The sequence below is a fragment of the Triticum urartu genome, chromosome 1 (assembly GCF_003073215.2).
Source record: "Triticum urartu cultivar G1812 chromosome 1, Tu2.1, whole genome shotgun sequence".
NCBI classification, from domain to species: Eukaryota; Viridiplantae; Streptophyta; class Magnoliopsida; order Poales; family Poaceae; genus Triticum; species Triticum urartu.
The window spans coordinates 497,000,908-497,028,166 of NC_053022.1; the positions used below are offsets into that span (position 1 = coordinate 497,000,908).

Genomic DNA, 27,259 nt, shown 5'->3' on the forward strand with positions numbered 1-27,259 from the left:
CATAATCTCGTAAAGAACGAAAAGAATATATTTCATAGAGCTAGGAGAGCATATATAGCTGTTTTATCGATATCAAGTTGAGCAGTTCGAACTGACAAAGAAAACTGATGTTTGGATTTTAGCACCTAAACGTGCATTTTGGATTGGGATGTATTGATTGCGAAAACTCAAATGAATAGGCGATCTATCAATCTTATCGACATGCATCCCAACTACAGGTCTACAACAAACATATATGTTTCGTTGGCGAAGACAGACAAAGGGAAAGTAGCTAGTGCGTATGTATCCACCAAATTAGAGCATAGCCAGTATAGTTGTACATACGAATCTTTTCACATGCACAGACTAATTATTCATGACGGCATACCTGAGGCGGCATCAAAAACTCACCGTTGATGAAGAGTTTGGAGTGCTGGATCTCCTGCACCAGTGGGTCCCTCCAAAACAACTCTCTTTCTGGACCCATCCCTAATCTTCACCCTTCAAAATTGAGGTATTTGAAATTGAGCTACAATTGGGCTCATTCCGGCTACTCTACAGAAATTTCCATCCAATTCTTTCTTGGGAAATGCTTTTCTATGTGGCTTTCCTGTGGAACCACGTCTGGAAACTATTGGAATATTAGGCAAAATTATGATTAATTTCAATAAATAATTCATGACAAGAATAGAAAAATACCATGCAATAATGTTGGCCATGTTTTGGCAAACTTTTGTAGGACGGAGGATCGCACTTTCATTTGGATTGTCTCCGGTCCTTGTAATATCCCTAAACTGTGTAGGGAAGAGTTTCTTTGCTCTTGAGTAATACATACTCCTTTACCCACCCCTCCCAAGAAAAAGTCTCACTTCTGCTGACGGGCCGGACTACCTTCTCCTTCTCCGAATGCACCATCTCCCTCGACACAAAGACTCTTGGCAAAGGGTCACAAACCTATCCTGATTGCAGGAGGGGCATTATTGTTGATTTTGATTGTCATCTGGTTGACATGCATCTTCAAGAGACTGAAAGACCAAGATCCAGACTCAGCTTCATCTTCATCCAGAGGTTTCTCCAAAGGAAAGGGTGTTTTTTACTACGTTTTAAAAAAAATGACTATGAAAGGAAAGGGTGTTGCGGGTGGAAGAGCAGAAAAATATATAATATACATTTACATCACAAATACACTAGCAATGGCGGATCTATGCATTAAGATGAGGGGGTCAATGCCCCCAAGCTTTGAATGAATTTATGAAAAAATAATATGGGAGAGCTTAGATGAGAATTGGTTCATCCAGATCACCCGAGGCGACAGACAATAGATCTGATACTGATAGTGTCGCTCTGCCTACCTGCAAACTAAGCTGATAGCCATTTGTTTTACTGAATCTTCTCCGATGGTTTCTGATCATTCTTACTAGCAGTAAATTTGTTTCCTATTGGTTTATCTTCTCGGTGGTAGCTCTGCTGATAATTTGTAGGGTGTTGTGTTGTGTCTCTTTAGAGTATGGAGTATAGTTGATACTAGAAGGGTTAGGTGCACTTTGTTGCGCCGTTGGTGTGTTGGGTTTTCATAATTTTTCTATTCCCACTGATTCAAAATATAAGGTGTATTAATTTTTTGAAAAGTCAAACCTCTTTAAGTTTGACCAAATTTGTAGAGAAATATATAAATATCCATAATATCAAATTGATATCATTAGATTCATCATGAAATGAATTTACATATTTTATTTATTTAGTATTGTGGATGTCAATGTTTTTGGTTGTCGATTGTTTTGAAAAATCGTTTATTGAGTCAAAATCGTGAACTAAATCTAAAATTGAATACCTCAATTAAACGGGGGAGTTCCTAGAAATTATAATGGATTAAAAGAAGGACACCGATAATTCCCGAACATTCGAGATTTAACCATGGCAAATAGAACGATTTTTTTGGGTAATTTATATTTTTTGACCATGGCGAGTTTAGTTGGTAAGCATGCCCATTTTGTCCTCGGTTTATTTTTTGTGAGGACATTGTTGTGCTTGCCAACTAAACTTGACATCTTCACGTTAACTAAAATTGTCATAAAAATGTTCAATTTCCATGGTCAAATCCCGAACATTCAGGATTTATCATTTGTAAATATAATTGAACGAGAAAGCTCCTTGAGAAAAAATATATTGGCCTGGTCAAAATCAGGTGAGCTAATGCTAAACTAGAGACCTCAATTGACTATGACAACTCCAAAATTAGGGAACGTAGTGGATTAGGCTAGTCATAGTGGGAGTAGCTTAGCTATAACATAGCACATTTCAAGATAAATTTACTTATGTGGCATGCATTTAATAAGGAAATATGTGTTTAGAGTAACATAAGAGCATGGTTGATAATAGAGCCAAGGGTCGGCTATAAGAATTTGCCACATCATCTAGAGCCAACCTCATAGTCGGCATGTACAATAGTAAGTTTTAAACATGTACTACTTTATTAGTAGTTGGCTCACCTTACAACCTCATAAAGCGTCTTGGGGCTCGTGTTGCAGATGGCTATTAATCAAGAGTCCGTTTCTCTTCTCTCTCCTCCAACTAAGTAAAGATAAAATATTCTAATTCTTATAGTCTGCTTATGTCACCTTATTATACTTGGTCTAATATGTTACTGTAACATAGCGCTTTTCAAGAAAATATGAGTCTATAAACTACTAAATGAAGCCATCTATAACACTACCACTATGTTACTTTGCACTATGAAGATAGTAACTTATACTAGTGTCATGCATATGCATGCCACTAGCATAAGTTACTCCCCACTATGACCAGCCTTGAAAGACTCGAACACAAGAGCTCCTAGAGAGAAAAAAATATTGACCCTGTGAAAATCGGGTGACCCAATTTCAAATCGGAGACCTTGATTGACCATGAGAGCTCTAAAATTAAGGAGCATAGTGTATTTATAGATTTTTCATTAGAGAATGGTTGATGCTGATTCACTGAATTTGCAATCTGATCTGTCACTTGCATGTTACTGATATTTTACTGTTACTGATATTTTCTCCAACTGAAACATGCTTGGTTCAGTTATACTAGTATATATCCCTGGGGTTGATTATTTAGGCAGAAAGAAAGAGCATCTGGTGGCAGTTGCTGATATTGCAAGTCAAGTCAAGTTGCCGCTTCCCGCAAAAAAAAAAAGTCAAGTTGCCGCTGCCTTTGTTGACGGAGGCGGTCTCCGGAACCAAAACGTTGGTTTCTACACCGACGCGCTCAACGGATCCGGTACGGGTCAAACGGTGGCGTTGCATGCAAGCGCTTGCTTTGGTCAAAACAGAGAAAAAGTTGACCTACCCCAACGACGGCAACGTTTTACGTCAGTCAGAATATCGTTACCCAATCCAAGTTACAACCTGCCAGCCTATCTCCTGCTCCTTGTGCTTAGATTGGTGAAGAGAACGAGAGATGTACGTCTCAGAGTGGTGCTTTTGATTCTACTGGATGGAATGGACGTATACTTTTCACCTTGGAGGTCGATCGCACGGGCAAATCCTGCTGTCCACTTGTCCCACATATGCTATCCACAGAAAAGAGCCCAAATGGCGTTGGTGGACATCCACTAAAATTAAGTGGCTTACGTGGATAATCCATCAAAGCCCACATTGCCAGCGGCCGACCTGTTAATTGTTTCTGTTGAGTATAATGTTTATTAGGAAAGACGAGATAGATTAGGATTTGTTCTGGCTTATCTTGTACTTCAAGTAGATGACTGTACTTCTATATATATACTCACGAGATTCAAGCAATACAATGAACTATTCCATCAAATCCCCCCCCCCTTCCAATCCTCTCTCTGCTCCATGGCGCCGCCGTGTTTCTCGAATGGGCCAAGGAATGAAAGGGCGGTGGGGTAATGTGTCTGAAATGAAATTCTACTTTGCCAAAGTTCTAGTAAATGGGTCACACGATTTGATTTGGCAAGTGGGTGATTCTGCACTAGCCCGTAGGCTCATGCAATTTTCATGGCATAACATTGTGGCCAGAAGTAAAATGCTAGTTGGTCTAGGAAGTTGGAGGCGCCTACCCAGACTCTGAGACTGATGTCGTGCTAGGAGTAGATGGATTGCCATCACTCTTCCTACCGTGATTGTGTGTGCTATGATGTAAGCGGTGTACGGTATCTCGTGACAGGGATGTCGGGGCAATGGCTCCGGATGGCGGTCTGCATCATTGCTCTTCGGCGGGCATCATTGCGATGGTGATGACTCTCCTCTCGGGTTGTGTGGGCAATGGAAGGTGTTGCGGCGGGTACCTTGGACGTGCCCTCTCTCTTTGAGGGGCGGCGTCCTGGTCCGGATCTGGGGATCTGACATCATCGCGCTCCTCTTGGTTGCCTCATGGTGGCACGGGCGAGTTGTTAAGCGAAAGCTCCGTGCCTTGGCACAAATGACGACGACATCTGTGGGTGTCGCGCTCCTGCAAAGCCCCCCCCATGTATGGACCGCTCGGCGGACCGATATAGTCTCGCGTTGGATGACACGACACGTTCAGACAACGCAGCCGCCAGCCGGATGTATGCGGACGGTTTGAAAGTCGATGTTGGAGATGCCCTTACATACAAACTTAACTACACAAATCGAGCACATTCAAGGCTAGCTTAGTGAAGCCATTCTCTCTCTTTTTTTACGGAAAGGGGTTACTCCTACCCCGTTTTTATTAAAAACGAGGCAACAACATCCAACAAGTGAAGCCATTCTTATTCTTTTTGAGAAGAAAAATAAAAGTACCGTTTGCCAAGAGATTGTGGTAGGCCGACTTTCTTTTACCAAAAATATGACAATTTCTGCTAACCCAGAGACAATGCGATTGTTTTGTGCAAATAACTCTTATATTTTTCATCAAGTCTGGGTTGCTACAACGAGTGTCAGGTGGTAAATAACTCTTCTCCTTTTGCGAGGGTAAATAACTCTTATATACTCGACCCACGGAAGTTGCATTCTGTACTTTTGTGACATCCTATTTATTTTTGTTACCGGACGAACAGATCCAGTTAGCAATCTCAGGGCATCTCCAGCCGTTGGCCCTCCCAGAACGCATAAAAATCGCCCCTTGGGGGCGAGCCGGCAATACAATCGGCGCTGGGGGCGGTTTTGCGTCCAGTCGTCGCCCCCAGCTCGTCCTCAGGCGCTGAAATTAGCCCACTTTGCAGCCTAATTTCGACGAATAAAGGGCCCATATGGACGAGAATAGGCCCATATTCGGCGTGGTTTCGCCGTGTCTCGGTGTTCAATTATCAACACAATTATTTCTTATCACATATTTCATCACAGAAAAATCAAATACTTCAACAAAATAGTACAACAACAAATAGTTCAATACAAATTATATAGTTCAACAAATAAAAACTCGTATTTCATCACACGGCGTCCCCCTTGAGCCTACATAGGTGCTGAATCAGATCTTTCTGCAGTTGATGATGCACCTGTGGGTCTCGGATCTCCTGACGCATACTGAGATAGGCAGTCCAAGTTACCGGTAGATTGTGATCAACTTCGGTTAGAGGCCCCTGCCTGTAGTATGGTTCAGTGTCAAACACTGGGTCTTCTTGCTCGCTCTCGATGATCATGTTGTGCAAGATGACACAGCAAGTCATAATCTCCCACATTTGATCTTTGGACCAGGTCTGAGCGGGGTACCGAACAACAGCGAATCGAGATTGGAGCACACCAAATGCCCGCTCGACATCCTTCCTGCAAGCCTCCTGAACTTTCGCAAACCAGGCGCTCTTGCCTCCTGCCGCAGGGTTTGAGATCATCTTCACAAATGTCGACTATCTCGGATAGATGCCATCTGCTAGGTAGTACCTCTTGTTGTATTGGTGCCCATTGATCTCGAAGTTCACCGAAGGAGAATGGCCCTCAACGAGCTTGGCAAAAACAGGAGAGCACTGCAGCACGTTGATGTCATTGTGAGTTCCTGGCATACCAAAAAAGGAGTGCCAAATCCAGAGGTCCTGCGTGGCTACCGCCTCAAGCACCACACTGCAACCGCCTTTGGCGCCTTTGTACATCCCCTGCCAACCAAATGGGCAATTCTTCCATTTTCAATGCATGCAGTCGATGCTTCCAAGCATCTCAGGAAATCCTCTTGTTGCATTCTGGGCTAGGATCCGAGCAGTGTCTTTCCGCATTGGGTGTTCTCAAGTATTGTGGCCCAAACACTGCCATCACTGCCCGACAGAACTTGTAGAAACACTCTATGCTGGTGGACTCGGCCATGCGCCCATAGTCGTCGAGTGAATCACTGGGAGCTGCATATGCAAGCATCCTCATCGTTGTCGTGCACTTCTGGATGGAGGTGAATCCAAGAGCGCCAGTGCAATTCATCTTACACTTGAAGTAGTTGTCGAACTCCCGGATGGAATTCACAATCCTGAGGAAGAGCTTTCGGCTCATCCGATAACGACGCCGAAATGTTTTCTCGCCATGAAGTGGAGCATTGGTGAAGTAGTCGGAGTAGAGCATGCAGTAGCCTTCGAGACGATGTCGGTTCTTTGCTTTCACCCGCCCCGGCGCCGAGCCACCTCGCCGCGACTTTTCATTGCTCGCCAGCAGCTGGGCGAGGGCGGCGAGCACCATGAGATGCTCTTCTTCCTGGACGTCGGCCGCGACTTCCTCCTCCAGCAGCGCGGCGAGCTCTTCCTCGTCATCCGAGTCCATCGCCGAGTCAGGCAAAACGCCGAACACCTTGCGCTCGGTGGGCGTGTACCCGCCGCTAAACCGCGCCTCCGCGGCCGAAAACGCCCAGCTGCTGTGGGAGGGGCTGCCGCGGCGAAGCGCTGCTATTTTCCGGCAGGGAATGGCTATCTAGCGGAGTAGGGCGGCGGCCGTCACCGGGATATAGCTAGTGGTGGCCGAGGGCGCGGGGGGTGCAAGGCGAGTCGGGGGAAGAAAACCTTGACTTTTCCCCTGTCGGTGTGGGCCAGGCGTGCTTTTCCCTAGCGCCGGAGCCCCCAACTGCTCCCCAGCGCGCCGGGTTCGGCCTGTGACCGCCGGGCGGAAAAAAGGTTCAAACCGATGATTTTCGCGTCCTGGGGACGCGACTGAGCTGTTTTTTCAAGGCCGGCACCAAAAAAGTGGCCTGAAAGGCCTGTTAAGGGCGCGGCTAAAAATGCCCTCATACCTTGAAATTGATATATGCAGTCATACTTTGTGACGTCCCATCATACATCGCCACGAAAACGGCGAGGAACCTTGTCACCAATTATTGCCACCACTACTGTGGCGAAGTGTTCCAAAAAAAAGGAAGAGAAAGACACTCTGACGTAGACCATGAGGGCAACAAACGTTTGGGCTATTGGAAATTGGAATTTGTCTAACTCCATAAAAAAAACTCTTTCGCGTATCGGAAACGAATACTTTCTCTGTCCGAAAATACTTGTTTTAAAAATGATTGTATCTAGATTTATTTTAGTTATAGATACATCTGTTTTATTTATTTTTAAGACAAATATTTCCAGACAGAGGGAGTATTAGATTCCTCTGCCTGACTCTTCTGACAATTAGTAATTTCGGGAGCGAAAATAATAAAAAGACCGGGGAACGTTCCAAGCGCGGACCGGCCGGGCCGATTATAAATACCGGCCACGGACCCGGCGCCCGGTTTCAAACCAAACCCGTCGCGCACGACACCACGCCACAAAGCGAGGGGCGGACCCGGAGCAAAAAAGACCACCAAAGGCAGGCGTCCTCCGTCCCTCTGTCCTCGCCGTCCCCAACCTCTCGCTGCAAAAGGTGTGGAAACCTTCGCCCCCCTCCCCCCCGCCCAGCCTCTTTCGCGTGATTCTCCCTGCCCGGTCGCAGATCGGCGCGGGTAAGCCCCGCCCCGCCCCCTCCCGATCCGGATCCGTCCCCGCCGCCGCCATGTTTCTGTAGAGTTTTTCGTTCGTTCCGGTGCTGGTTGGTGCCGCCCACCGGTAGATCTGCGCTTTGGTCCGGGTTGGCGCGTCGCCGCCGCGGTGGGTTCGTGGTTCGATGGTGGTTTTGTCAGCCGGGAGTCCGATTTGGTGCGCGGCCCCTTGGGGTGATTTGATTCGATTGTGTTCGATCTCTCGGGAGCGTGTTTGGTCGTCGCCGTCGCCGCTAGGTTGTTACTTGTTAGGTTATTCACGTTCTTGGCGATGCGCACGTAAAATTATTTGGTGTTGTATAGGCAAGATTATTCGCTTGTTTGTCGCATGCTTACATATGAGTATATTATCTGAGAATTACGAGGATCAGTCGTCCAGTCTCGTGTATTCATGTGAGGTTCGAGGTTTATATGATCTCCGAGATGCCCGAATCGATGCGGGGATTCGACAGCAGTGGCAATTGTGTACTAGTGAGCTACTATTTCTTTTCTCACAAGCTGGGCTTTGTAGTTGCTGTTTACTTTGATCCCTTGTTACCCTTATTACTGAACACATGAGTGCATGGGCCATGGGAGTTTGAAACATTGATATGTTCCTGTGCCGGGCTGAGCTGCTGATTCCTACTTCTGATAGGTTTTCGATGGATTGTTTAGCTTCCTGAGTAGAATGTTTGAGTTATATTTTCACAGCTATGAGGCTGTGTCATCATCATGGAGTAGCTTTGAGGTCATAGCATGGCTGCAGCAATTTCATTCCTCAGTATGTTGTAACTAGAACAGCTTTTCTCTCTCCTTCTAGGTTGCTTGTCATGGCATCAAAGCGCATCCTCAAGGAACTCAAGGACCTGCAGAAGGACCCGCCCACATCATGCAGTGCAGGTTTGAATTTGACTTGTTTCCATTGGAGATCTACGCCATATAACACTATCTTCGTTCACACCTTTTTGTTCCCTGCTTTATCCTGGCATGCCATCTCATGGACTCTATTTCTTGTTTGTAAATTGTTTAGGTCCTGCTGGTGAGGACATGTTTCATTGGCAAGCAACAATTATGGGACCCCCTGACAGTCCCTATGCCGGCGGTGTTTTCTTAGTGAACATTCATTTCCCTCCGGATTACCCCTTCAAGCCACCAAAGGTATAGGACTTAGAAGCATCCTCGTATTTGTAAACCCTCATTATGTGTGCTCTGCCTGCTTTCATAGTCCTTGATATTGTAATCTGGAAATTTATCTGTTATTTCCACCCTGCTCATCCAGGGAGTTACACTCCCGCCTAGATAGAACAACAATGGTTCTATTTTCTTAGTCAATTAATCTCGCTGGTTCACCTGCCCTTTTATAGAGTAGAAATCCTAATAATAGAATATTAACTGCGACACATAAACAATAGGAGATATCAATCTCAATCTCTGATCTCTAGAATATAACTTGCTTACGAAGGAAACAGCTAATTAATCTTTATCTGCTGCCATATTTGCCTTCTTTGTGACTCTTTTGGGCCTGTCATGCCCATAACACTTATGATCACCTTTTTGCGTAGAGGGGTCGTAACATGTACTCCCTCCGTTCGAAATTACTTGTCTTGGAAATGGATGTATCTAGAACTAAAATACGTCTAGATACATCAGTTTCTGCGACAAGTAATTCCGAACGGAGGGAGTACTCCTGATGGGCGCTGTGTGCACTTTCCTGTTAATGCTTTTCTCAATGTCCACTCATGGTATTATAACTATCAGTGTGGCCCTTTTATGGATCGCCATAAAATCATCTTTTGGTTATATATATAGTTAACATGGATGTGGTCTTTCAAAGTTGCAACACTGTTAGTAATTTGGTATATAGGATTGTCCTGTTCATAATTTGGTTTACAGGATTGTCCTGTTTGTGTCTTTCGTCCAGTTTATTTTATCTTAAAGTAAACACAATCACTTTTCAGTTTTCATGAGGTGGGATAGACATGCTATAATGGCATGGATGATGTTGTTTATGACAGCACTATTATGATCTTGTTGCTGTTGCTAACATATATAGCATATGGTAGACAACACCTGATATTATTTTGTTTCGTCTCAATCTTCCTTCTTGACTAAAATCCACATTGAAGAACTTAGTAGGACCATGTGGTGTTTGGATGCATCATTTGTTGCTATTTGTACATTGCTAAGTGCAGTATTCTAATGTTTAGGTGTCGATATTCCTCCCTACAATGCATTTTAATCCATGGTTGTGCCATTTTAATTGGTATGTTCTCTTTTTAGGTATCTTTTAAGACAAAGGTCTTCCATCCTAATATCAACAGCAATGGAAGCATATGCCTTGATATTCTTAAGGAGCAGTGGAGCCCTGCTTTGACGATCTCCAAGGTCATCCTCGTCTCCATCCTCATTTTCTATTTGCACACATAACTCTCTATATGCTTACTAAAAATACAAGTCACTTGTAGAAGTCTGCTCCAGTACCACTATTTTTTGCATTACTTGTTTGCTACATGCTATCCCTGCCATATCCTTGTGAAAATCTGCAATATTTAGGGACACTTTTGTTGTTTAACATGTGAGACTGATAAGTTGTTCATAAGCCAAAAGGAGTGCATGTTTGTTCAGTTTTGCACTTTCCCAGAAACCACCATCATAAACCGCTTGCTGTCCATTATTGATCTGTTGCATGTTTTGATGTTGTACAGGTCTTGCTCTCTATCTGCTCCCTGCTGACCGATCCCAACCCGGATGATCCCCTTGTTCCCGAGATTGCCCACATGTACAAGACGGACCGGTCAAAGTACGAGACGACAGCCCGCAGCTGGACGCAGAAGTACGCCATGGGTTGAAGAAGACCTGCATCGTGGACAACTGAAATGTCGCTTCAAGAAAAATATTTATGGGCCATTGTTTCTTCGATTTGTTGGTGTGTGTAATCCGATCCTCAAGGATTGTAAATTGCATTCGGCGTCGGCCCTATCATCAATTGCCACTAGTATCGGCAGACATGCATGCCTATCAGCCTATTCACCTATGCTTGTTGGGTTAACCTTCATCGGTGTTGGTGTTATTTGGTAAATGTTCATTAAAACATGTTTGCTTCATTACCTTGTCCAGATTTATCTTCTTTTGGTTTTTGGTCATGTTTCGATATGTATGTATGTTCAGTTTTGTTGTTGTTCGCAGCTAAAGCATCAAGGGTAGTTGCAACTTGCAATATACCAGAAGCTCGCTGCAAAACGTGTTGGCTCTGCATATTTGCTTTGCCCTAAGTCAAACTTTCTAAACTTTGACCATTCATTCAATGATGAATCTAATGTTACTAGCATTGATTAGATATTGTAGGTGTCAGTAATTTTTTAAAAGTTTACTAGCTTTAATTCAAGACAAATGCAAAGTCTTTTTAGAGATTTCAATATGGACTACAATATGGAGCAAAGTGAGTGAATCTACACTCTAAACTATGTTTATATACATCCGTATGTAGTCAATATTAAAATCTTTATAAAGACTTATATTTAGGAATGAAACAGAGTAGCATGTGAAGACGACAGGTTTGCTGAGAAATCGCAAGCAGCGCGGTGCGTGCGCCTTTATTTTTAGATGTTTTGAGTGCTTAAAGGTAGGTGTTTGAAAAATAAATCGGCTTATGCTTAATCACCAGTGCTTAATAAGTGGAAAACGGGTTATGAAAAATCATATACAAACTCAAGCCGGCAAATAAGAGTGTCAAGGCGCAGCAGCAAACCAGCAGAGCCAGGAGGGCCACCGCCACCCGAAATACTGTGCTCTGCCGCCACCGCTGACCGGCGCCAGCACCGCCGTGTGCCTTACCTTGTCACGTCCTGGCGCTGTGCTGTGCTGTGCTGCGCCGGCAGAACGGCCATGCACGTCGCCGCCGTCCAGTTTGGTCCATTTCGCAGGCCTAAAACGACAGCACAGCAGGCACCTTCCTCCACAGTTCACACCAAACTAATTTTGGACGTGGGAGGGGGTCGGTCGCCTCTTTTCTTTCTCGGCCTCCCTCTCCCGCGCGCGCGCGCGCGTACGTCTTCCCTTCCCAGAACCCCGTTCCCAGCCGCTCCCTCCCTCGGCCTATTTGCAGATCCCCTGTCACCACGCCCTCCGGTTTCGACGGTTTGAGCTGCTGCTATTAACGGCTAGGGCCGTTCCGCCCCGGCGCCACCCGCCTCTCTCCGAGCCCCCGCCGCCCGCCGGGGTGGGCTTGCCGTGGACGACGGCCGGCAGGCATCCAACGCGGGGAAATCTCAATCTTCGGTTGGATCCCCCATCGTCAGGAGGCGGAACGTAGGCTTCTTGGTCCTGCCAAGGTATGCATGGATTGATGGATATGTGCATTTCATTCTGCTCTCAGCAATGTAGTAATAAGCAGGCTGCATGCATGGCTGCCGAAAGCTATTTGCCGGTTCCATATCATGGCATTTCTTTTTAATCTACAATATACATCTAAGCAATGTGGTAACCGTATGTTTTTTCTAGGATTAGTAGGTCAACAAAAGTTCATTTCTTTGGCGTTCAAACGGTCATATTGTTGTTGGAGGTCTCCTCCAATTTAATGAATGTATCTCCTTTGGATGAAAAAATTGACACCCTAGGATTGTCTGAAGCTGTAGCACGCGGATTCAGGCAAATATGTTGAGCAAAATTCGCTATCGTCGAAACAAACTTCTCAGTTCTATTGGATTTGCTGTGGTTGTGACTTGCGGACATCAAATCTGTTTCAATTTCTATCTAAAACAAACAGCACGTTTTTAGCTGGTCTCTTCTTGTTCATATTTCTGCAGTCTCTGGCCATTGTTTGGAAGAATTGAAGTGCCATTCACCATTTGTATGTACACCCTCTGTTCCTAAATATAAGAAGTTTTGACACTTCAATTTAAACTGTCAAAACGTCTTATATTCAAGAACAGAGGTACTCCCTTAGTGATCTAAACTCTCTTATATTTCTTTACAGAGGTAGTAGTACATATTTATATTCACCATTTCGCCATCTAGAGCTAGCTATGTTAATCATATTTGATATATTTGGTATCATGTTATCTTTTATTCAGTCAAATAGTGAAATCAGCACTGAAAATATACCTCTTTTTCCTCCTCGTGTACCAGAGTCCAGGAGTCCGGACATCCTGACGGATTTGCTCGAACCAATGGGATGCTGCGGCAGCGTGAGTAGTTTTTACTCACATACATCTCATTTACAACTGGCAACTTTGATAACTGAATCGTGCACTAGCATCTGTATTGTAAGGAAGCCGTTTATCGAGTTATACATTAGTAAATCGAGTTCTTTGGTTATGCTTCCCTTTGCAGAACCCTGTAGATGAGGAGGAACACCTAGACTACAGCTCTGGGAATGTGACTCTTATAACTGATCTAAAGAGTTGGGAGAAGAAATTGGAAGATGCAACTGACGCCAATAAAACAGTAAGTAGCCTACAACCTAACTCATACTCTGGACACAAGGATATATAGGTGCATGCAATTTCCAATTTCGAATCCCTTCAACTGTATTGATTAACCACGTTGGCATTTTTCAACTGCACAGCTTGTTGTAAAATTCAGCGCGGTATGGTGTGGCCCGTGTAGGATCGCTGCTCCTGCATACTCCGAACTCTCTTTGAAGCATTCCGATCTTGTTTTCGTGTCCGTGGACGTAGACGAACTACCGGTACACAAATGTTCCGCCAATTCATTGCTACTTTACCTTTGAGCGAATGCCCAAACTAAATGTCATTTCGATATATGCTTTTTGTCAGGAACTGGTCACGCAATTCGACGTACGTGCCACGCCGACATTCATCTTCTTGAGAGATAACAAGGAGATCGACAAGCTGGTGGGGGGGAACCAGGTCGATCTTCAGCAGAAGTTCGAACCATACTGCCGGCCAGGCGACGAAGTCATGAGTAAACAGTCTTTCGAGGACAAAACCTGATGTTCCTGCCTGCCAGTCGATAGAGCTTCAGGACGAGCACGGCCTCCATTGGCTGGGAGCATCAGCAAGGGCCTGCTCGGCGGCATACGTAGGTTCGAGAAACTGACCAGCAGAAGTAGGATTTCTTGGTAGCGTCCACACTCGATCAGCAGTAAATTAAGTTAGCCCAGCATCTGTAACTTTGCGCCACACACGCTGTCCATATGAACTCGCACAAAAACGATGTACTGATTGATTGATACCAGCCAGATGCCTTGAGATCTCATGAAATCATGACTGTACAACAAAATTGCCAATGCCATTGGTGATCTTGCGTCTCACTCATGTCAGGACTCAGGACAGAATTTATCATCTATATAGAAACTATATGCAGGGGTTTGGTCGCTTGTTCAATGAAGCCAGACGTATCAATTATTTGGTGAGCTGCAGCTTTGACAGGACGGCGGCGGCCCGATCACCGCCGAGCAGGAAATAGGGGTGCCGGAGCGCGGCGGCGGCGGAGAGGCGTCCCTTCTCCCGCTGCGCGATGAGCTTGGTGGCCAGGTCCCAGCCCCTGCCGGAGTCGAGGTCCAGGATCTGCAGGTCGGGTCTCCGGCGCGTGGTCTCCCGCCACCTGTTGAGGTCGTAGCCGGCGGCCTTGAGCTCGGAGTTGAAGTTCTTGAGGCCGGAGGGGGACCTGAGGGCCGGCGTGGCCATCTGCATGAGCACGATCCCGGCCGAGTACATGTCGAAGAGGTCGGGGCTGTTGAGCTGCCAGAGGATCGGGGAGAGGATGGCGGCGATGGGCTCGGCGGGCGGCGTGGGGGTCTCCTCGGGGAGCACGTAGAGCTCGGGCGGGCAGTAGTCCGGGTCGAGCAGGGTGCGGTCGGGCAAGTAGTTCTTGCCGATGCGCAGGTCGGTGGCGGCGCCGAAGTCGATGAGCTTGACCTGGCCCCGGCGGGTGACGACGAGGTTGGAGGGCTTGATGTCGCGGTGGACGATGCCGGTGTCGTGGATGCGGCGGAGCGACGTGACGAGCTGCCGCATCACCTGCTTCACCACCAGCGCGGCGCGGGTGAGCGGGTCCACGCCCCGCAGCGCGCGCCCGAACATGAGCGGCTCCAGGTTCGCCGGGAAGCCCCGGTCCGTCACGTAGTTGCCCAGCGTCCGGTCGCCCTGCACGGAGGAAGAAGTTCAAGTGTCAGAGCGCGCGCGTTTGGAGTTTATTGGCCATTGCCGGCGTAAGCAAGCATCCAATGTACGCTTTATCTTTTCCTATTTGAATTTTCTTTCTATGGAGAATCTTCTGTACTTGGATAACTAAGACTCACAGAGCTATACCCTATTTTCAACCATGTATTTTTCTTAAGGCAATCCTTCCATCCGTGTTAACACACATACCTCATCAAAATTCCGTTGTGGGAAAAAAAGGCTTGCATATTCCCCAACTCTCTTCTGGTGCCTCCTTGTAGTTGCTCCGACGAGGCGGCGACGGATTGTGTAACTCGGTGATATCTCTCTGCTACTTCGTGCTCTATCAGCCTCGGTGATATCTCTCTGCTACTTCGTGCTCTATCAGCGACTCAGCGTGCTTTAGTCTAAAAGGTGGTTGATGGCGGCACTGTGTTGGTCCATGAGGAATGGTGAACACAACCAGCACTATGGGGCCTATTAGCTCAGCTGGTTAGAGCGTCGTGCTAATAACGCGAAGGTCACAGGTTCGAGACCTGTATGGGCCAAGTTTTTCATTTTTGACAGAAATCATTCTTTTCCTATTTGAATTTTCTTTCTATGGAGAATCTTCTGTACTTGGATAACTAAGACTCACAGAGCTATACCCTATTTTCAACCATGTATTTTTCTTAAGGCAATCCTTCCATCCGTGTTAACACACATACCTCATCAAAATTCCGTTGTGGGAAAAAAAGGCTTGCATATTCCCCAACTCTCTTCTCGTGCCTCCTTGTAGTTGCTCCGACGAGGCGGCGACGGATTGTGTAACTCGGTGATATCTCTCTGCTACTTCGTGCTCTATCAGCCTCGGTGATATCTCTCTGCTACTTCGTGCTCTATCAGCCTCGGTGATATCTCTCTGCTACTTCGTGCTCTATCAGCGACTCAGCGTGCTTTAGTCTAAAAGGTGGTTGATGGCGGCACTGTGTTGGTCCATGAGGAATGGTGAACACAACCAGCACTACGGGGCCTGTGGACTTAGGGGGTTGCCTAGTAGGGGTGGTCGTCGGTGGGGCTTGGGTGAACATGTCGTCTCCGGTTCCGTGCACCGGCCGACACCTTTCGAAGCACTTTCACGTCCTTTGTATGGGTTGTAGTGGTACGATTGCGACTCATGGAAGGGTGATTCGGGCAACATGAGGTTGAGGGATGTCCGAGAGAAATTCTTGTTCTGGTCTTGGTTGAAACCAGCGACGACAATGCGTGTGAAGTCCCTATAATATCTTGAAAGCTTTGATGTGGGGTTGTGCTCCTCTCCTCGCCCGACGACCTTGACTCTTAAGGAAAACCTATGATTCACTAGATCTGGTGACACATGCATTTTTGCATCTTTCCCCCCTCGGGGACATCATCGCCGGATGATAGTTTTTTTATGAGGTGGGTGCCGGGAGGTGCTGGGATCTGCTTGGTAACGATGATTGCATCAAGCAGGGCTTCGATTTCGCTACGGTTTTCCGACGTGTTCAATTGGTTCTTCAGTGTTTCGTTGTGTCGCCATGGAGTCAGAACTGCGGTGGCGGCGATGGCGTTGCAATCGTTGTTCATTGTGTGCGTGTGTGGGTGGGTGGGTGGGTGGGTGGGGGGGGGGGGGGGGGGGGGGGGGGGGGGGGGGGGGGGGGCTCGATTGCTGCAAGCCCATCGAATTTATATGTGGGACCAATTGTTGGCATGGAATCGCATGGCTTTTGTGCATTTACTGTGGATTGCTCCATTGGTGGTAGTCTTTGTTTTTTATCATTGTTTTTGTTTTTGAGATAGCTCACCTTGCCATTCGTGGTAGTCTACCATGAAGTCGAAGTCGCTAGTTAGGGCAATATATGTAACGGCAATGGCCCCGTCTACCTTGATGGATATTCTTCTTCTTCTTCATCTTAGCAGTGTCTGTTTGTGGTAGTCAGGTCGGCTAGTGGGTGCAATGTGCGTAGTCATGCTCCGAGACATGGATACAGTAACATATCACTTGGCAAACTATAATCTTTTTTTTTTCTGGGCAAACTATAATCGTGCAGAGTGTAGCACTGTAGTCCAATAATATTGGAATAAAACTCCCCATTTTCCCTTTTAAAAAAATATTTTGCATTATTTATGAAGAAGCATACCTCAAACTTCCAGACGAGCCACTTGCCGCCCTTGACGAACTCCGACTTGGTCTTGTCGGCGACGAAGCTCCCCATGAAATCCGCGCACGACTCCGGCGCCGCCCTCGCCACCCGGTAGTTGAACCACTCCTCGTAGTCGCCGCACTCCTTGGCTCCAACCGTCCCCACTTTTATCTGCAAAATCAAAACACGCACCGCCGGTCCACCCATCAGATTCGTCGCCATTTTTGCTTGCAACCCCGGCGGAGCCGATCGAGCTAGCGTCGCTTCCAATCCACCCTCACCTTCTTGAGTATGACCTTCTCCTTGTACCGGTCGTCGAGCTGGAGCTTGGTCTTGGCCCTGCCGGCCCTCTCCTCGACGGCGGGGCCGCCCCTGGGCACCACGGCGCCGGAGAATACCACCCCGAACGACCCCTCCCCGATGCGCTCGCCCACCACGAAGTCGCTCATCTTGAGGCTCCGCCGCCCCAGCAGCGTGTCCAGCGCCTGCTGCAGCGGCGCCAACACGTACGTGTCCACCGCGCCGCTCAGCACCCCGGGCCGCGCCGTCAGGTACAGCCACGTCACCGCCACCACCCCGAACAGCGCCCACCGCTCCGCCTCGTTCATCCCCGCCGTCAGCTCCTCCATCCGGGACAGCGCGTCGTCCGCCACGCGCACCGCCGGGCTGGACGCGTCCAGGTTCAGCGCGGAGAGGAGCTCGTCCGGGATGGCGTCCACGGCCGCGCCCACGCCGTCCGTCGCCGAGTCCGGCAAGCTCGTCAGGACCCCTTCCGGGACGACGAGGGCCGCGTTGGCATTGGCCGATTCGCCGGCCAGAGGCGAGCTCAGGAGCCCGTCCGGGACAGCCGCGCCAATGGATGACGCGTCGCTGGCGGCCGGGTCGGACGAGTCCGCCTGCAGCGACCTCTTGAGCTCGGTGAAAAGGTCACCCCAGCCATCGGTGCCCGTGTCGCTGACCACGGTCGCCACCACCGGGTCGGGCCTTACCAGGTTCAGATTCAGCGCGCCGGTGAGGAGCTCGTCCCCCGCGCCGCCGTCGGTGGGCGCGGCACCGCACCTGGTCAGCCGGTGCCTGGCGCCGTGCGGGTGGAGCAGCGCATGGTACTTGTTGGCGAAGGTGGGCGGGGGCAGGAGGGAGGAGGAGGCCATGGAGAGGATGGCGCGCCTCTCATGGGAGGAGGTGGAGGCGCGCGTGTTTGAGAGGTGGAGGTGAGCAGGCTGAGGTGAGCCGAGCTGCGGCTGCGGAATGTGCTACGTGGCGGGCAGGGGCTTGCAGCCACGCGCGCGGATGGGATAACGATGGGCCAGCGAGTTATATCGGGCTTTGGCCCGAGGCCGATTCTCCATCCCCTTTCGAGCTTTTTTTTTCGAGAGCAGGCAAACCTCCCCTTGCGCGGAAGAAGATACGTGGGGACACTCGCTATTTGAACTAGACGATGTCCCGCACGTTGTTGCGGGATTATTTTGCAATATTTTTCTAAGATATTAATAATTTTATGGAAATAAGAATATTCGGAGAAATAATATGTGAGCTAAATCTAAAAATACATATGGTTTATTGTGTTTGATTATTGTATTTTTGTAAAATATTTATTAAATATATCATGCATGTTTGCATGTTGAAGTCAACCTTTTCCTATGACTCATTGAATGTTGAAGTGGGTCTTTTCTAATGCATGTTGCTTGATGAGGTGGCATGCTTGCATGTTGAGAGAAATAGGTTAGTGGGGGCTAGCTATTTAGATATAGAAGATGTGCATGGCCAGATGTGTATGGGCTTTGGGGGACGAAGAAGTTCTTGAGCATGTGCTGTCAAACCGGTCTGAAGATGCTCGTGTATAGCTATTTTGGTTGTTTGAAACACTTGGGCCTCCTTTGATTTGGAGGAATTTCATAGAAATTCTAGAGGATAGGATTCTTATAGGATTTTTTTCTTTAGAGCCTTTGGTTCATAGGAATGGATTCCTATTTTTATATAGGATTGGTTCCTATCCTTCACATTTCATAGGAAAATAAAAATGAGCCTAGACTCCATGAAAAAATTCCTTTGGTGTCAACCAAATGACATCTTGTTTCCTATTCCTACTCATAGGATTTGAGATACATGTCATCTCATTTCCTACAAGATTCCTATTACTACGATAATCCTATCCTATGAACCAAAATAGGCCTAACCAGTAGGATCTCGCTCGTGTACTGATCACACTATGGGCGATTTGGTGGGCGAGGAGACGAGCGATTCACGATGAAGAGTTCCAGAGCCCCCTACCAACCATGTGTCTTATCAACAGATATCTACAGGACCTTGAAATCGCTGTTGCAAGAGAACCTACCAGGCCTTCACCACCTGCGCCAAGACAGAGAGTTCGCAAGTGGATTCCTCCTGGTGGAACAGCAGTAAAAATAAATGCAGATGGAGGTGTATCGCGGAATGGAAATAGGGGAGCAGCAGCCGCTGTTTGCAGAGATAGCAATGGACATTACCTAGGCGCCTCAGCCATCATCTTTGATGGCCTTGTGGACCCAGCCTGCTTGGAGACCTATGCATGCAATGAGGGGATGGCTCTTGCCCAAGACCTTGCGTTGAGGAATGTGGTGGTGGCGTCTGATTGCTTGGAGGTCATCAATGGTATCAACAAGGGGACATCTGCCACTTATGCCTCAATTCTGAACGAGATTCAGTATCGAAGGAACGATTTTGATGATGTTTGCTTCCGGTTTGAACCTCAGGAAGCTAATTACGAAGCTCATATGTTAGCAAAAGCAGCGTCCTCCCTAGATGTGGGACGACACTTGTGGCTAGGGTTAGTTCCGGATATTATCTATTTCCCTGAATTTTTGAACCTTGAATAAATTCCCTAGTTAACCTAAAAAAAAAAACCCCTCCCCTTGCGAGTTGCGATTGGACTTTTCAATTTCTTCTAGAGAAAAGATTGAACTTTTCAATTTTCGATTATTACTATAAAAAGGTCCTTTTTGCAAATTTAAAGCAGCTGAATGCTGTGTTCCAATTCCAACTACCAAATCATGGCCACTTCTTTCCACGTACGCCACCTACTAAAATAGCACTTCCTCGGAGTGCTGTATCTTTGCTGTCTCGAGGGAGGACGACTCTTTCTGGCTGGGCGCTCCTCCTCCTCCTACTTCTTCTTCCCTGTGTCTTCACGTTTCAGAAATCCGTCCGCCCGCCATAGAGGCACCGTGCTATGTTATCACGGACAAGCCCGCGAAGAGGTGGGTAAACGGAGAAGCTCTGAAGAAGATTTTGACAACGGGAGAGGTGCGGTCTGCCTGTTCTTCATTTCCTGTCTTCGTTTGCTGCTCTCGAATCTAATAGTTCCATATTTCAGAACCTTCCTACTGTTTTGCATCAAATTTGTCCATGAATGGGCCTGACTCCTGAGCCTATGTCTCAACAATCCGATGCCATGTAATACTAGTTAGCTCGTCTCAATATCGAAAGTTCTTTCTTTTTTGTCTCTCCGTAAAGGTAGTCCAGGATCTACATCTGCATTCCGGATTACTACTAGTATATAGTTCTGACTTTGCTCTCTAAATGCCATTGATGAAGAAGCATCCTAGAATGACATGACCAATTCAATGACTTGCCGCTCAAGGCCTGTCATAAGCAGTTAACCTACTGGTTGACCTCTGGCCCTTGTGTCCAATGAAGCCTTTAGTTGAGCTTTTTTAAATTTTGACGAACCACTTGTTCAGGTTCGAAATGGACACCCCAACGTTCTTCCTAATTTTTGTCCAACTAATTCAATGAATCGTAGGTAGTAGCTGCTCTCCAACCATCGTCTAAGCTTCCAAGGACAGAAAACAACGTGCCGGACACGCGGCGGCGGCGGCGGCGACGATGCCGGCCGGGGGCGCGAAGACGCGGTTCGGCCGGTGCCCGTACTGCCGCGCCATGATCTGCCAGAGCACCAGCGCCGCCATCTACTACTGCACCAAATGCCGCACTCCGATCCGAGGTGCGCCGCATAATCACCGTGCGACACATGCGCGCCGTCGAGTTCTGCTCTAATTTGCTTCGGTCCCGTTCTGCCTCTGTCCGCAGGCAAGAACACGGAGCCGACAGACGATGAAACGGACAACGCTCTGAGCAGTCTGGAGATCCTCTCGGCCGTCGACACAGAGTCGGTCTTCTCCGACGAGCTCGAGGGTTCCTCTACTACGCAGCCCTCGGTCATCGACGTCGACGGCGACCAACCTCCCTTCTCGTGCGGCTACAACTCCAACTCTGATGCCAACAGCCAGGGGATTGCGGCTGCTTCCTCGCCGTCGCCGCACAGAGGCTTCGGTTCACCACGGGCCGGCAAACCTCGGAGCAATAGCTGCCTACCTCGGGGCGTCGAAGACGGCCTCATTGGCTCGGATGGACAGGACGAGGTTCGAGTCGTTCGACCGGTGAACAGTCGCGTCGATGCGCTCCGGGCGTCGTCTCGGCGGACGAGGCGGGCGTCGAGCGCTTCCGACCCGAGCATTCTGCGCCGACGTGACTTCTCTGTCCCGGATCCCGAGGAGGCGCCGAGGAACGCGTCGTCCGGGCAGCAGCAGCTCCGGCAATCCGCGCTGAGCTCTAGGGAGCTCAGGACGTCTGCCAGCGTGTCCGCTGCCACGGCGTCGCCCCTGACGGACCCGGCGTTCCAAAGGGACCTGCTGCACGCGCTGGACAAGCTCCGCGGCATGATTGCCAGCATCGAGCTGCAGCCGCGGCAGGCGAGCGGCGGGAGCGGGGCCGTGACGCGGCGCGACTCTCGTTTGTTCCGGCGGCTGGAGTCGCGGCTCGCGGAGGAGCTTCCCGCCGACAGCGCGGCGGCACGTGGCCCGCGCCGGAACGGTTACTCGAGCGCTGGCTCCGCCTCGTGGTCGTCGTCGGCGTCGTCGTCCAGCGGACAGGGCGAGCGGCACGCAGCGAGGCCGCGGAGGAGGCGCCACTGCCTCCCGGTCCTGGGGGGCGCGCCGTTCGTCGTCTGCGGCGAGTGCTCGGAGCTTCTCCAGGCGCCCACGTCGGCGGTGCCGTCGCGGAGGAGGGGAAGCGTCAGGCTGCGGTGCGGCGGGTGCGAGAAAGTGCTCGAGGTGGCGCTTCCCGCGGTCGCGGGTACCGCTGGCCCCGCGCGCCGGACGAGCGGGGTGTCCGGCTCGGGTGAGCTGGAACGCGCGGCGAGCAGGAGCGGCGGTGCCGGTGCGCAGCAGGTGCCGTTGCTGCTGCACCGCGCGCTGGGGTACGACTCGATGAGCCAGCTTCTGCAGAGCCGGCGGTACTGAAGTGCTGAGAGATTTTGATTTTTGAGCGAGCTTTTTTACGGGTTCTTTTCCACTAATGGTTCCAAGGCAAATCTAGCACTTGGTACTGGTAACTGACCTTTGTGTGTTGTGGCTCAATTGTTACATGTACAAACGTGATTCTTCTGTTCTTTGGATGGCGCATGAAAACAGATTGGCGTCACCACAAAGTCCAAGCTTTTTTAAGTCTCAGGCCTGATCCGGTTTGAAGGATTTTTATATAAAAAAGCATAGGATCAAAGATTCGGAGAGAAAAATAAATTATAGATGCATTCGGTTCGTAGGAAAAATACGCACGGGAATTTCGTAGAAATATTATTCATTTTTTTTGTTTGGATGAATCTATACACCCACTCAAAGCTCATTTTGTGCGTAGAAACGGGCAAGACAATCCTTTAGGATGGCAAATTTCATCCTATCAACTTCCTATATACTATTTCTAAATCCTACGTTTTGATTTCCTCCAAATGAAATGAGGTCGAAAACCAGATTAAAAAAATCCGAAATTACATTTGAGATGGCCTTAGCTGGAGTTGCCGAAAAACGAGTGTGTTTCTTGCACCCCAGGTCTTCTAGAGAAAGATCAACATCATGAAAGCATGGAGTGACTCGGGAATGTGGGTTGGGAAGTTGGTTTTGCAAATGAGCTTATGTTATTGCAGTTTGGTCCGATGCCAATTGTCCTCCAAATAGCTTTTGCCTTGGGGCACATGGAACAGGTGTAAGCATGTCTGTGTGTGGTGCAGGCATCTGAGACACTTGTCTGGCTGTAGGATAGTCTTTCGGTGTAGGTTTTTGCAAGTGTTTAGTTTGTCATTGTGCAGTACCCATCCAAAGATCTTGACATTGTTTCGAACCCTGGAGGACCACACCAAGTTCGGTGCAGGATCATCAACTGCCTTGTACTGTTGTACATGGTGGAGTGTGCGGCCTTTGTTGAGAGAGCTTGGCCTCCAACAATGCATCGCTGATCTGGCGTTTCAAAGAGGAATACAATTTGCATAGGAGAACTCATGGAAACATTTTCTTGTGTTGCAATAGTGGTTAGTCTATTACGCAGGTCAGAGCCGATCTCCTCATGTAAGATAATATGAACAAATGCATTTGGGTGCGGGTGGTGAGAATAAATTGCAAGAAAAGCAGTGGAAAGTTAAACATGTAGTAGCCATCTATCTAGCCAAAAGAAAAATAACTTGCCATCATGCACACAACATTGTATTAATTCTCTCAAACTGTCTAAATTTGTGTGGACTAATCTGGCAAGATAAGATCCCTTGTCTCCATAAGCGTCAGGAAAGGATGACTCGTGCATGATCCACTGCTTCCAAGGTAGGCTGGTGGGATGAAGGAACTTGAATGTAAATTTGATCATAAAAAAAAATGTGCCTGAATATTTTTAATACCAAGATCACATGCAGATTTCGGTTTACAAGCCTTGTCCCAGTCAACCAAGCATTGTGCACCGGAGCATGTATCTTTGATTGTCTCTTTTTATCCAATATTTCAATTAGCTTTGTAGGGGAGAGAAAAGGGCCCCATAAAATAAGTGGGTAGTGAGTCTAGCACGGTAGAGAGGAGTACCAAGAGCAGTCCCAAGGAGAGGAGCAGTACATCTAGATAGATATCGATCGAATGTGTCAACGATAAGTTGGTAGGCTGAGGCAGGGAGTTTGTTGGGGATAATGATAAGCCCAGGTAGGTTCGAGAAAGATGGGAGGCGCCATGAATTATAATTCTTTTCTCGGTGCTTATTTTAAGAATGTCGCCCACAAAAGGATGAGGGAAACAGAGTATGCACTGCAATTCCCAGGGAGTTGCTTCACTCTTCTCTTCCGATGCGAGAAAGATGCGATACCGTCTGCCGATGTTGTCTACGATGGCTTTCCTCCCTTACAACCTTTGGTCGCCGACGGGATTGGTGTCGGCTGACGTCACGCACGACAGGCTAGTTTGCTTAGTGCTTCGGTCCGCCATGATCTCCTCTTTGTTGGTAGCGATGCCAAGAGGGAATAGATTGCTTCTCGATACCTTTGTGATGCAGTGCCTTATGTCTTTGGTGTGGATCTATGTTCCAAGCATGATTTTGCCTGACGGTGGCAACATTTTCGAGACCATGTGTGCTTTAATCTCGCTGTCATGTTGGTGTCTGCTATAACGGTTTGTCTTCCATTTTGTGGCCTTGTTCCTAATGCAGCGGGGTTGCTGGTGTTGCCTCCCTTAGCACAATGGCAACAATGATCTCATCTGGAAGATTGTCAGCGGGACACGATATGTGTGGTTCCGGGATGATGGCTTCGTGTCTCCACTTCGAGGAGGGGGCAGAGAAATTCTTTACATTGAAATTCTTACATTATAGAATGAATCAAATCTTCCTAAGTACAATTCAAACCTACCACCAATCATTCATAGCTTGCTTTGTCGGTTCACAACACAACTTTGTCTACTATGACACTTATACGACCATGGAAAGTTGGTGTCTCCCCTTTGTCCATCAAAGCTTACGACCATGGAAAGTTGGTGTCTCCCCTTTGTCCATCAAAGCTTCGGCTACAATGGCGTACATTGGCAACACATGTTTTTTTGCGTTTAGGTCCCCCAAGATTGTACATTCATCTTCTGTGTGGTCCTTTAGTGTTGTGCTTATAGTCTTTCAGTTGCCTCTGTATCTGTTGGAAATATGCCCTAGAGGCAATAATAAATTGGTTATTATTATATTTCCTTGTTCACGATAATCGTTTATTATCCATGCTAGAATTGTATTGATAGGAAACTCAGATACATGTGTGGATACATAGACAACACCATGTCCCTAGTAAACCTCTAGTTGACTAGCTCGTTGATCAATAGATGGTTACGGTTTCCTGACCATGGACATTGGATGTCGTTGATAACGGGATCACATCATTAGGAGAATGATGTGATGGACAAGACCCAATCCTAAGCCTAGCACAAAGATCGTGTAGTTCGTATGCTAAAGCTTTTCTAATGTCAAGTATCATTTCCTTAGACCATGAGATTGTGCAACTCCCGGATACCATAGGAGTGCTTTGGGTGTGCCAAACGTCACAATGTAACTGGGTGGCTATAAAGGTACACTACAGGTATCTCCGAAAGTGTCTGTTGGGTTGGCACGAATCGAGACTGGGATTTGTCACTCCGTGTAAACGGAGAGGTATCTCTGGGCCCACTCGGTAGGACATCATCATAATGTGCACAATGTGACCAAGGAGTTGATCACGGGATGATGTGTTACGGAACGAGTAAAGAGACTTGCCGGTAACGAGATTGAGCAAGGTATCGGGATACCGACGATCGAATCTCGGGCAAGTATCGTACTGATAGACAAAGGGAATTGTATACGGGATTGATTGAATCCGCGACATCGTGGTTCATCCGATGAGATCATCGTGGAACATGTGGGAGCCAACATGGGTATCTAGATCCCGCTGTTAGTTATTGACCGGAGAGTTATCTCGGTCATGTCTGCATGGTTCCTGAACCCGTAGGGTCTACACACTTAAGGTTCGATGACGCTAGGGTTATAGGGAATAGATATACGTGGTTACCGAATGTTGTTCGGAGTCCCGGATGAGATCCCGGACGTCACGAGGAGTTCCGAAATGGTCCGGAGGTAAAGATTTATATATGGGAAGTCCTGTTTTGGTCGCCGGAAAAGTTTCGGGTTTTATCGGTAATGTACCGGGACCACCGGGAGGGTCCCGATGGTCCACCAAGTGGGGCCACCAGCCCCGAAGGGCTGCATGGGCCAAGTGTGAGAGGGGACCAGCCCTAGGTGGGCTGGTGCGCCCCCCACCAAGGCCCAAGGCGCAAGGGAGAGTGGAAGGGGGCAAACCCTAGGCTCAGATGGACCTAAGGCCCACCTAGTGGTGCGCCCCCCTCTCTCCCCCCTTGGCCGCCCCCCTAGATGGGATCTAGGGCTGGCCGCCACCCCTAGGGGTGGAAACCTAGGTGGGGGCGCAGCCCCTCCCCTCCCCCTATATATACTTGAGGTTTTGGGCTGCCATAGATACGATTGAATCTCCCTGTTGGCGCAGCCCTACCCCTCTCCATCCTCGTCTCTCGTAGTGCTTGGCGAAGTCCTGCTGGAGTCCCACGCTCCTCCACCACCACCACGCCGTCGTGCTGCTGCTGGATGGAGTCTTCCCCAACCTCTCCTTCTCCCCTTGCTGGATCAAGGCATAGGAGACGTCGTGTTGGAAATATGCCCTAGAGGCAATAATAAAAGCATTATTATTATATTTCCTTGTTCATGATAATTGTATTTATTCATGCTATAATTGTGTTATCCGGAAATCGTAATACATGTGTGAATAACAGACACCAACATGTCCCTAGTAAGCCTCTAGTTGACTAGCTCGTTGATCAACAGATAGTCATGGTTTCCTGACTATGGACATTGGATGTCATTGATAACGAGATCACATCATTAGGAGAATGATGTGATGGACAAGACCCAATCCTAAACATAGCACAAGATCGTATAGTTCGTTTGCTAGAGTTTTCCAATGTCAAAGTATCTTTTCCTTAGACCATGAGATCGTGTAACTCCCGGATACCGTAGGAGTGCTTTGGGTATACCAAACGTCACAACGTAACTGGGTGACTATAAAGGTAGACTACGGGTATCTCCGAAAGTATCTGTTGGGTTGACACGGATCAAGACTGGGATTTGTCACTCCGTATGACGGAGAGGTATCACTGGGCCCACTCGGTAATGCATCATCATAATGAGCTCAAAGTGACCAAGTGTCTGGTCACGGGATCATGCATTACGGTACGAGTAAAGTGACTTGCCGGTAACGAGATTGAACGAGGTATTGGGATACCGACG

General features: G+C 48.1%; 4 protein-coding genes and 1 non-coding gene across 7 annotated transcripts; 4 read left to right on the plus strand and 1 right to left on the minus strand.

Moving 5' to 3' along the window:
- Window positions 1–7,595: 7,595 nt before the first annotated feature.
- LOC125522439 (ubiquitin-conjugating enzyme E2-17 kDa-like) lies at window positions 7,596–10,946 on the plus strand. Of its 2 annotated transcripts, none has more exons than XM_048687508.1 (5): window positions 7,596–7,748; window positions 8,663–8,742; window positions 8,873–9,000; window positions 10,123–10,227; window positions 10,548–10,946. In XM_048687508.1, exons 2-5 carry the CDS (start codon window positions 8,673–8,675, stop codon window positions 10,689–10,691), a joined length of 447 nt encoding a protein of 148 aa, XP_048543465.1. In that variant the 5' UTR covers window positions 7,596–7,748; window positions 8,663–8,672; the 3' UTR covers window positions 10,692–10,946. The 2 variants fall into 2 exon arrangements, with proteins under 2 accessions (XP_048543465.1, XP_048543459.1); XM_048687502.1 differs by having other exon boundaries at window positions 7,622–7,827.
- A 157-nt stretch (window positions 10,947–11,103) lies between these two features.
- On the plus strand, window positions 11,104–13,861 carry LOC125522422 (thioredoxin H5-like). 2 transcript variants are annotated; one of them, XM_048687494.1, is made up of 5 exons: window positions 11,104–12,173; window positions 12,970–13,028; window positions 13,174–13,287; window positions 13,409–13,531; window positions 13,620–13,861. In XM_048687494.1, the coding sequence occupies exons 2-5, from the start codon at window positions 13,011–13,013 to the stop codon at window positions 13,794–13,796; spliced, it is 432 nt and encodes a 143-aa protein (XP_048543451.1). In that variant the 5' UTR covers window positions 11,104–12,173; window positions 12,970–13,010; the 3' UTR covers window positions 13,797–13,861. The 2 variants fall into 2 exon arrangements, with proteins under 2 accessions (XP_048543451.1, XP_048543446.1); XM_048687489.1 differs by lacking the exon at window positions 11,104–12,173 and having other exon boundaries at window positions 12,192–13,028.
- A 139-nt stretch (window positions 13,862–14,000) lies between these two features.
- LOC125522412 (serine/threonine-protein kinase STN8, chloroplastic-like) lies at window positions 14,001–18,356 on the minus strand. Its single transcript, XM_048687479.1, has 3 exons — window positions 17,392–18,356; window positions 17,108–17,281; window positions 14,001–14,951 (listed from the first exon to the last, which is right to left on the minus strand). The coding sequence occupies exons 1-3, from the start codon at window positions 18,259–18,261 to the stop codon at window positions 14,208–14,210; spliced, it is 1,788 nt and encodes a 595-aa protein (XP_048543436.1). The 5' UTR covers window positions 18,262–18,356; the 3' UTR covers window positions 14,001–14,207.
- Window positions 15,441–15,514, plus strand: TRNAI-AAU. Its single transcript has one exon. It is a non-coding gene; the product is annotated as a tRNA-Ile (tRNA).
- A 1,836-nt stretch (window positions 18,357–20,192) lies between the features above and the next one.
- On the plus strand, window positions 20,193–22,506 carry LOC125536571. The gene is made up of 3 exons (XM_048699810.1): window positions 20,193–20,392; window positions 20,892–21,092; window positions 21,179–22,506. The coding sequence occupies exons 2-3, from the start codon at window positions 20,975–20,977 to the stop codon at window positions 22,387–22,389; spliced, it is 1,329 nt and encodes a 442-aa protein (XP_048555767.1). The 5' UTR covers window positions 20,193–20,392; window positions 20,892–20,974; the 3' UTR covers window positions 22,390–22,506.
- The last annotated feature ends 4,753 nt before the right edge of the window (window positions 22,507–27,259 follow it).